Source organism: Plecotus auritus (assembly GCF_963455305.1).
Source record: "Plecotus auritus genome assembly, chromosome: 5".
NCBI classification, from domain to species: Eukaryota; Metazoa; Chordata; class Mammalia; order Chiroptera; family Vespertilionidae; genus Plecotus; species Plecotus auritus.
The window spans coordinates 105,103,012-105,112,391 of NC_137776.1; the positions used below are offsets into that span (position 1 = coordinate 105,103,012).

At 47.5% G+C, this 9,380-nt stretch overlaps 1 protein-coding gene across 6 annotated transcripts in view; it reads left to right on the forward strand.

Moving 5' to 3' along the window:
* NFIL3 (nuclear factor, interleukin 3 regulated) overlaps positions 1-8,394 on the forward strand; it is a 14,339-nt gene extending 5,945 nt beyond the window's left edge. For 3 of the 6 annotated variants that reach the window (XM_080669173.1, XM_080669172.1, XM_080669175.1), the window contains one exon: positions 6,558-8,394. In XM_080669173.1, coding sequence (XP_080525299.1) covers positions 6,724-8,103 — 1,380 coding nt within the window. In that variant the 5' untranslated portion in view covers positions 6,558-6,723 and the 3' untranslated portion in view covers positions 8,104-8,394. Of the gene's footprint in view, positions 1-3,735; positions 5,025-6,557 lie in introns of those variants that run through there. The other 3 variants (XM_080669174.1, XM_080669177.1, XM_080669176.1) reach the window with 3 other exon arrangements.
* The last annotated feature ends 986 nt before the right edge of the window (positions 8,395-9,380 follow it).

Genomic DNA, 9,380 nt, shown 5'->3' on the forward strand with positions numbered 1-9,380 from the left:
TCACAAGCATGCAGGAACTTTCCCTACCATACCCCTCCCACCCACCCTTTTGCCCACACCATTTTTGCCATCATTATTTGCTGTGTACTTACCTCCGCACACTGTCCTGTAACTGGATTACCTTGTGATTGTTGGTGTCCCTTAGGAGTTGAGCTTAGACTGATAAATTATCTTTCTGAAAGTGTCAAGAAAAAGATCCCCATTTTGAAATGACTGCAGATTTTTAACAAGTGCACTGCTGTTCTGTCCCCACCCCTCAGTTCCCTCCATCTTAGGGAGGGTGGTTTTGTCCAGATTTCTAATGCCCCGCAGCTGTGTTAGCCTCCGAGCAGCTCTGCGCGGCCTTCAGAATATTCTCATGTGCTAGGTTACAAACACTGGCTTCTTTTATCTAAAAAAATGCCATTATGCTGTTTTATTTCAATTCCTTCAATTATTTCCCTGCTATAATGAAATGCAATTTTATCATTTATTTAAATTTTTGTGGAGGATGAGGAGCAAGAAACTTTCATTCATCATAAACTGGATCAGTGGTTTTGACACATTTATTTACTGATGCACCAACGTAGAAAACGAGGCCCTTTGTTGCTGTGACAGGCTAGGTTTTAGCAAAGTGTGAGTGCCTGTTTATGTGTGTGTGCATATCTCAGTAAACACACCTTTCTCTCTGGCATAATGTTCAAGTCTGTGTAACTGCAGACAGAATTATATTGTTAATAGGAGGCACTTCATTGACACTTGGAGAGGTTTAACATAGTTTTCTTTTTTTAATTTAAAAAGCCTTTTATTTTCCGACTGATTAGAAATCCTCTTTCTTGCAACTTCAATGTTTCCTGAGTTTTTGTCCCCCACTCCACCCTTGATTGTACATGTGTATTTTTTTCTGCATAATCTCTGCTTTTAAATACTGGCTTTCATTTTTATCCATGAAAAGAAGTAAAGCATTTTATTGAAACAGTCATGCCATGGATTGTACACACGGGAAGAATATGTAGGTTAATCTTTTACTAGTATTAATAGTTTAAAGAGCCATGAATTGATTAACTTTTTTTCCCTTTCACTTAAATGGCACTTATCTCCAGAACAAGCACTGCCTGCTTACTGGCGAGAGGACTGACAGTGGCACATAAAAGGCCTTTTTTGTTGTTAATGATGCTTATACTATACCTCTCAGAGAATAAACCGCATTCGGGAGAGGAGAGGAACGAGGAGATAGTTCTATAAAAATGTTTCTATGTCATTGGGCATATGAAATAGTATTCCTTCTTTTATTGACAGATTTTAAAATAAAAATATGTAAAAGGAACAATTTGCAATAAGCCTTCTCAAAATTTTCCTATAATAGATTTTAGTGTCTAAACTATTAGTAAGATTTCGGATACTTGAAAGAAAATGCTGCTGCTCTTTTTGCTCCGTGAAGAGTGTGAAGTCTGCGGTCACCGCTGGGCGGGCTGGAGGCTGGGAAGAGACAGGCTGGTCACAGACCTCAGTGCTGAGGGCGCCCCTCCAGGAGGAACTTGGCCTAGAATTGATGTTGTAAAGTTTTATTCTTTTAGAGGAATTTTCTAAGCCACATTTTAATCTTAATTAAAAGCAATATTCTGGTCACTTGTGTTAAATAGACTTTAAAACTCCCGGCTTATGAAAGAGAACCCCTGCCTTTGGAAATAGTGTCACGTACTGTGTAAAAGTACTCACTAGCCACAGCACGTCCACATTAGACGGGAAAAAATGTCCATTTGGGTGTGATGACGCCTGCTCTTTAATTTCTCTTTTTATTTGTTTTTAAGAAGCAGCCACATTACCTAATAATGGGTGTAATGAAGCTAATCATGCTGAATACACCAACATCATAGAATTGGCATTTAATGTCAGTTACTCACCAAAAAGGAGACTTGAGCGGTGACTGAGGCGCACGATGTGAGTGCAGTGGTGGTCTGAGTACAGGAGGCCGAGGTGAAGTGGCTGGGATATTCATCACCAGGGGATGCCTTGGGCTTGAAGCGAAGCCATTGGTCAAGCATGCACAGCGATGTCTTCAGGGCACTAAACTGCCTCTGCGGTCGCCCGGTTTGAGTTCATTGCTGAGAGACGCGCCGAGGCGCCGGGCCCTTCTCTGCCTTCAGCTGCCTGTGCTCCTGGGACAGCCACTCGCCTCCTGTGATTTAGCACCCACTCCACGCCCAGGTTGAAAAGGGATACAATGCCATAGCTGTGATTTTTCTTTTCCTCTATTTATTTTAGCATGAATAAAATTTCCAAGAGATTAACATTTTAGCCGAGATAGGAAAAGTTAGTGTTTTCTCAATTCATTAAGTACCTCAAGGTGTAAAGCAGCTTCGAGGAAGCTGGAGGAAAGCCAGGTGGTACCTCTGTGGCCTGACAGGAGTTCTGGCGGCATCTAGCATTGCCGCACTGTCCCTACGACGACTCAGCAGATGGGTGTGTGTCACTGAGGAGTGAGGGTAACCCAGGAGGAGCCATGTGGATGAGGTGCACTGCGGAATATACACCCCACCACCCCTGCCAGGTTAGGAGAGGGCGTTGCCGGAGGAATCGGATTGGAGTCGGGCTGGGTGGGGGCTGCGTTCTGCCACTTACCTGGCTGTGTGACACTGGGCAAGTCCCTTAGCTTCTCGGCGCCTCCGTGTTCTCACCTGGAAGTTGTTATTGTGGGGTGACGGAGGTACGCCTGGCAGGCCACAGTAGCTGCTGCACAGTGAGTGTCAGTAAGTGGGGCCGTTGTGTGGTCTGTGTTTTTATCATCATCCCAAGACAAAGCAGTGCGGTACGTGCACAGGCCCCTGTGGTCTCACCCTCACAGCCCACTGCACTCTCTGTCTCCCACCAAGACTGGGGTCCTGGGCGCCTGGGAGTTTGGTTTTTCCCTCGGCCTCATGTGCCCTGGACTGGCTCAGTGCACAGCAGGGACATGTGTTGAATAAATCAGTTAATGAATAAGAGAAGCTCTCTGCTAAGAAGTAAAACTTTTTTTTTTAGAATTTACAAAATATTAAAAAGAAAATATCAGAAAAGTTTGTTGGTTACAAAACTCTCTTATATAAGGCAAATGAGTTGCTGTCAATAAAATATTGAGCAGCTAATATGTTCAATTTGTTGCTAGGATACAAATATGTTAATTGGGCTTTGCTGTACAGCAGGTCCTCCAATAACGTTTAATCCCACGTTGTTACGTTTTGATATCGATGAGATGCCATAGAAACTCCACTCTCCTTTATATCGTTAGCCTGCGGTAGCATTGCTCTCCTTGTGGGTCTGTTAAGGAAAGTGACAAAGCCCATTAGGACAGCGCGTGAGGCTTGCTGCCAGGCATGCAAGACAGGCGTCCAAAGAGCACTGTGCGGTCGGCGACTGTCCCACGCTGCTGGCACACTCTCCTTACAGCGCACAGTTGTTTGGTAGATGATGTTAGAGAAAGTATCCCGAGGTAGCCTGTGGTGCTTCGCAGTGGGGTCACCGAGGCCGCTGCTGTGTGCAGACGAGGGAAGAGCCCGTATTCTAGCACGTGCAGTGCACATGGGAAGAGACTCTCCAGGAAGACAACGGTTTCTGCAGGTGCGAATGCACCACAGCGTTTGGTGATGGTAAAGTGACGGACAGCACTCAGACCCTGGGAAGAAAGGGGTGACGAGATTTTAAGACAAGTGGGGTATTTTCAGTAAATGGAGTAGGGCTGCTTTCTCTCAGCCTCGGCCAGAACTCTAGGGGACTTTTAACTGAGTTAGGGAATACGGATCCTTAAGAGGAAAGAAACCATTCCACGCAGAGGAAAAGTCCGTTTCTGTGTCAGAAGACAAAACCCAGTGGAAATGGTGCCGTGCCACTAAAGTGTAACTAGAAAGGTCCCTCTCCGTGCCCTCACTGCTGCGGCCTCTCCTTCCCCACATTTTCCATTAAAGCTGGGTTTTCAGAAACTTGGTATTAATCCCAAATTTTGCTAAGTCCCAATTCACTGTTTTCGTGTTGGCTCAATTTGATAGACAAAAATGTGGCATTTAACCTTATTTTTATGATCCTGAAATTATTGCATCATTCTTTCTATTACTTCTGGAAACGACACAAGAAGGTGGCAGGCTTTTCCAGCTGATGAAATTAAACTTCATCTCATTAGTCATCAGAAAACTATGCACAGCAGAGAAGGAGTGGCTCCGAGCAGAAACAGGCCCCTTGCCAGAGTGGCGGGACGGACACGTGGGCCACCGGCGGGCGCCGCACCGCGTCTCCTTCAGGAAGGGTTACCTTCTGGAAAATTAGGTGGAGAAACCTGTCTGGCATCACAGATTCAGAAACCACCACCAAAAGCCCATTATGGAACCTTAAATGGGTTTATTATCTCATGGCAAGTCCAATTCAGGTTATAAATATTTTGTCAGTGCAAGGGGAAGCTAATTGATGGTTTTATTTTTGAATTTTTATATTTTGTTTAAAAGTAATTTGTAAAGTGAAAAGAAATTCTTTTCATAATTACATTCTTTCTGTTTAAAATATTTCTTTTTCTTTTTATTGATTTGAGAGACGGGAAAAGGGAGAGAGTGGGAGGGGGAAGAGGGCAGGAAAGAGTGAGGGAAGGAGAGGGAAAAAACATAGGATGTGTTGTTCCACTTATTCATGCATTCATTGGTTGCCACTCACATGTGCCCTGACAGGGGATTGAACCCGCAACCTTGGCATATCAAGATGATGCTCTAACCAACTGAGCTATCGGGCCAGGGCCTAAGATCTTAAGTTTCAAGAATCCCACTGTACTTAAAAGAAAGAAAAAACACACCTCTGAATAGTCACAGTTTATTTTAGTCCAAAGCTACAATGTAAATGCAATCTATTTTGACAGAATTTTCAGGACCAAAAAAAAGCACTTTGCATGCTTCACTCTTAAGTGAATGTTTGCTAAATCAAGTAGAAGGACCAGAGAAAGACACGTGCCTAGCTCACAGCTCGGAAGCATCGGAAGCGCTGGCCCTGGCATTGCTGCGCTGTGCCCCTGGCAGGCGGGTGAGGGACAGGTTTGTGTCCATATAAGAGGCAGATTAAAACAGCTACAACTTGGTTGTTTGTGTGATTTTTATTTAGTTTTGGGGGAAATAAGAATTTAGTTCCATTTGACTTTTATTCCATACTAGGGGCCCAGTGCACAAAATCCATGCACGGGGAGGGGGGTTCCCTCAGCCTGACCTGCACCCTCTCCAATCTGGGAGCCCTCAGGGGATGTCCTACTGACGGCTTAAGCCTGCTCCCCCTGCACCCTCTCCAATCTGGGAGCCCTCAGGGGATGTCCTACTGACGGCTTAAGCCTGCTCCCCCTGCACCCTCTCCAATCTGGGAGCCCTCAGGGGATGTCCTACTGACGGCTTAAGCCTGCTCCCCGTGGTTCTCTGCTCTCTGCGGACCTGCTTTCTTGATGCCACCACAGGCCCTGGTGTCTGCTCTCTGTGGGGGCCTGCTTGCCCTTAGCTGCCAGGCCCAGGGGCAAGCAGGGCCCTGCTGTCTACTCTCTGGCTCGCCGCCGCAGGGGCAAGCAGGGCCCTGTTGTCTGCTCTCTGTGGGGGCCCTGCGGGGGACTGCTTGCCCCTCTCTGCCACAGCCAGGGCCAAGCAGGGCCCTGCTGTCTGCTTGCTTGCTGTGGAGGACTGCTTGCTCGCTATGGGGGACGTTCCCACCCCGCCCCCAGCTGCTTGCGCGCGTGCCAGCTCGGAGCACCTGGGTCCTGGGGATGTTCCAACCCCGCCCCTGGCTTTTCGGTGCCTGCGCGCATAGGCCCGGAGTGGCCGGGGGGTCGTTCCAGGACCCCAGCTGCTCCAGGCCTACGCGCAGGCCTACAGGCTCAGAGCGGCCTGGCTAACGAGGATGCCTGTCCCCAGGACACAGGGCACTTGGCGCCGGCCCGTGCGCAAGCGGCCATCCCGCCCCCAGGCGCTCCGTGCCTGTGTATGCAAATTAACCTTCCATCTTTGTTGGGTTAATTTTCATACTCCTGATTGGCTGGTGGGCATCATGGATGTATGGCCAATTTGCATATTTCTCTTATTAGTGTAGATACTTATAGGACTTGTTTACTGATAGTAAAGGAGTTTACTTGGGGAAGTTCCTCTTAAGAGGTTAGCTTGCTTGCCTCTCAGTGATATAAATGTTATGTCACATTTTTAAAAGCACCACAATGTTCAAGGGCTATAAAACTTACCATCCATAGTTGCCTGCCATTTCCTTCCTGCGAAGTGCCATCCCCACACGCCGGTCCCCACCCCACCTTTCCTGCTCCTGAAACAGCCTTCCTCCACATCCCCACATCCTTGGGGTTCTCGCTCACTCCCCGGACCTCGCACTGATTGCTCCGCCCCAGGTCTCCTTGTGGGTTTGTCCTTGACAACCTTACAGTCTCGGAATCAGGGCACTTACTTCCTTTATAAGATCGCAGGCTCTCTGAAGGAAAACTGTGTCTTGTTTGGACCTGTATGCCCTAAATGCTTGGCATAGTTCCTGTCCATAATTGCTGGTAAATATTCACCAAATGGATAACTGTTTCTTTTCCTGTGTTGCAGGTCACCTAGAAGACCCCACTCCACTCGGTGGGAGACTGTCCCGGGCAGGGCAGGCGGACAAAAGGAAGAACATTGATGGATTTTAGAGCGCAGGTTGGAAAGCATTTGAGAGTCCCGGGGGAATAACTGCTCCCCACGCTGCACAGAGAGGGTGCGGCTGTCTCCGATGCAGCTGAGGAAGATGCAGGCCGTCAAGAAGGAGCAGGCCTCTCTGGACCCTGGCTGCAGCGTGGACAAGGTGATGATGCTTAGTTCGGCCTTAACTGAAGTCTCCGAGGACTTGTCGACAGGAGAGGAGCTGCTTCTAAGTGAAGGGAGTGTGGGGAAAAGCAAATCCTCCGCGTGCCGGAGGAAGCGGGAGTTCATCCCCGATGAAAAGAAAGATGCCATGTATTGGGAGAAAAGGCGGAAAAATAACGAAGCTGCCAAGAGGTCACGGGAGAAGCGCCGGCTGAATGACCTTGTTTTGGAGAACAAACTAATTGCTCTGGGAGAAGAAAACGCCACTTTGAAAGCCGAACTGCTTTCCCTAAAATTGAAGTTTGGTTTAATTAGCTCCACAGCATATGCCCAAGAGATCCAGAAACTCAGTAATTCCGCGGCTGTGTACTTCCAAGACTACCAGGCCGCGGCGCCCGGCGGGGGCGCCTTTGCGGACGAGCCAGCGGCCAGCAGCTGCATTTCGGTCATCAAGCACTCTCCGCAGGGCTCGCTGGCCGAAGGCGCCGAGGGCTCCCTGGAGCACGCGCAGGAGGGCGCTGCGCAGAGCCAGAGCGGCTGCCCAAGCCCTGCCAGCAAGCTCCAGGCCATCAAGCAGGAGCCGGTGGAACTGGAGAGCTATGCCCGAGAGCCCCGGGACGACCCTGGCGCCTACCGAGCGGCCGTGTATCAGAACTATGTGGGCAGCTCTTTCCCTGGCTACTCACACTCCCCGCCTCTCCTGCAGGCCAGCCGGTCCTCCAGCAACTCCCCGAGAACGTCGGAAGCCGATGATGGCGCAGTGGGAAAGTCCTCAGACGGAGAAGATGAGCAGCAGGTTCCCAAAGGCCCCATCCACTCTCCCCTCGAGCTTCAGCATGGACATGCCACGGTGGTTAAAGTCCCAGAAGCAAATGCCTCTGCTTTGCCACACAAGCTCCGCATTAAAGCCAAAGCCATGCAGATAAAAGTAGAGGCGCTCGATGCTGAATTTGAGGCCACTCACAAACTTCCCTCGCCTGTTGGCATGACGGCTAAGAGGCATTTCGGACTCGAGAAGCTTAGTGCCCCAAGTGCGGGCCATCCTCCCCTCACTCCTTTTTCAGTGCAAGTGACTAACATCCAAGACTGGTCTCTGCGGTCGGAACACTGGCATCAAAAAGAACTTATGGGCAAAACTCAGAATAGTTTCAAAACTGGAGTTGTTGAAATGAAAGACAATGGCTACAAAGTTTCTGACCCAGAGAATTTGTTTTTGAAGCAGGGGATAGCAAACTTATCTGCAGAGGTGGTCTCACTTAAGAGACTTATAGCCACACACCAGATCTCTGCTTCTGACTCGGGGTAAATTACTACTGACCAGCCTCTCGCACTGGGAGGCATCACTGGCCATCGATGCGTACGTTCTGTGTCAGACTGAGTTTCACTGGACCTGTGATGTCATTTCACTGAACTGTTCACACGTCGTCTGTCAAGTCTCTTTTTCTGCACAAATTATTATGAAGATTAGATTGTGTTATCACCCTGCCTTGTGTATAGTCAGTCCATGCAAAGGCTGTATATACTGAACATTATTTTTTTGTTCTATTATAAAGTGTGTAAGTTACCAGTTTCAATAAAGGATTGGTGACAAACACAGAATTTCTGCTCCATTGCACTTGATTTTAGGGTAAAGAAAAACCATTTAGATATTAAGTATTCTGCAATTTACTTATTTAGGGGGTTTTCTCCCCCCAAGTAAGGGAAAACTGAAGTGTAAGTTCAGCAAATAATTTGTTTTTCTTCTAATTTGGCCCAGGCTATAAGTGAAAATCAAAGAGAGGGGAAAAAATAACAATGAGTTTTCTTGCATTTGAGACTACTTTGCTAATTTGCTCCCCATTATGTGTTTTTCTTTAAAGTTAAGTTTTCTTCATATTTTATAACTAGAAAAACCCAATATTTTTGGCATCAGCTTCTCTTTAGTCATCTCTCTTTAAATATGACACATGGGTGTGAATAGTTGAGTCACTGACCCACTTTATTAATTAGAGGTTTTTTAAAAGGGTGAATAAAGACTAGGGGTGAAGTCATTTTTTAAATGTTATTGTAAATCTTAACAGTTCTAGAGTATAGTCATCTAGGGAAGTAACTTAATGACATTGTTTTTATTTAGTTTTCAAAATTTTAAAGAGCATATCAGTTATCACATTTCAACATACATGGTCTGAGTCTATATAATGACTTGTGTTTTTTATGATTTGTCAATGAATATAAATTATAGTTCTAGTTCAGAACTCTTTATAACACACACACAAGTCCAGAAGAAAGCCTCCTTCTGAGTAAATGGTGAGGAGACCATCATGGTGATGTGTTGGGGCCCCCGCTGACCCTCCAGTGCTGTCAGGCACAGACTGCGTGTTGTCCGGCAGCCTCTGGCGCCTGGCGGGGCAGGTGTGGGTGCTGTTGGTCAGGCACAGCGGTGTCCATAGCTCCACCCTCAGAACTGTCTCTTCCTCACCGACCTCTCTCCTCCAGAAGTCAGTCAAGGGACTTGAGGCTTCATAGAGCAGGTGTGCAGTGGCCAGCCCTCACTCTGCCACCTGCATCTCGGGGCCTTCGGAAGATCCCAGGTGTAACATTTCA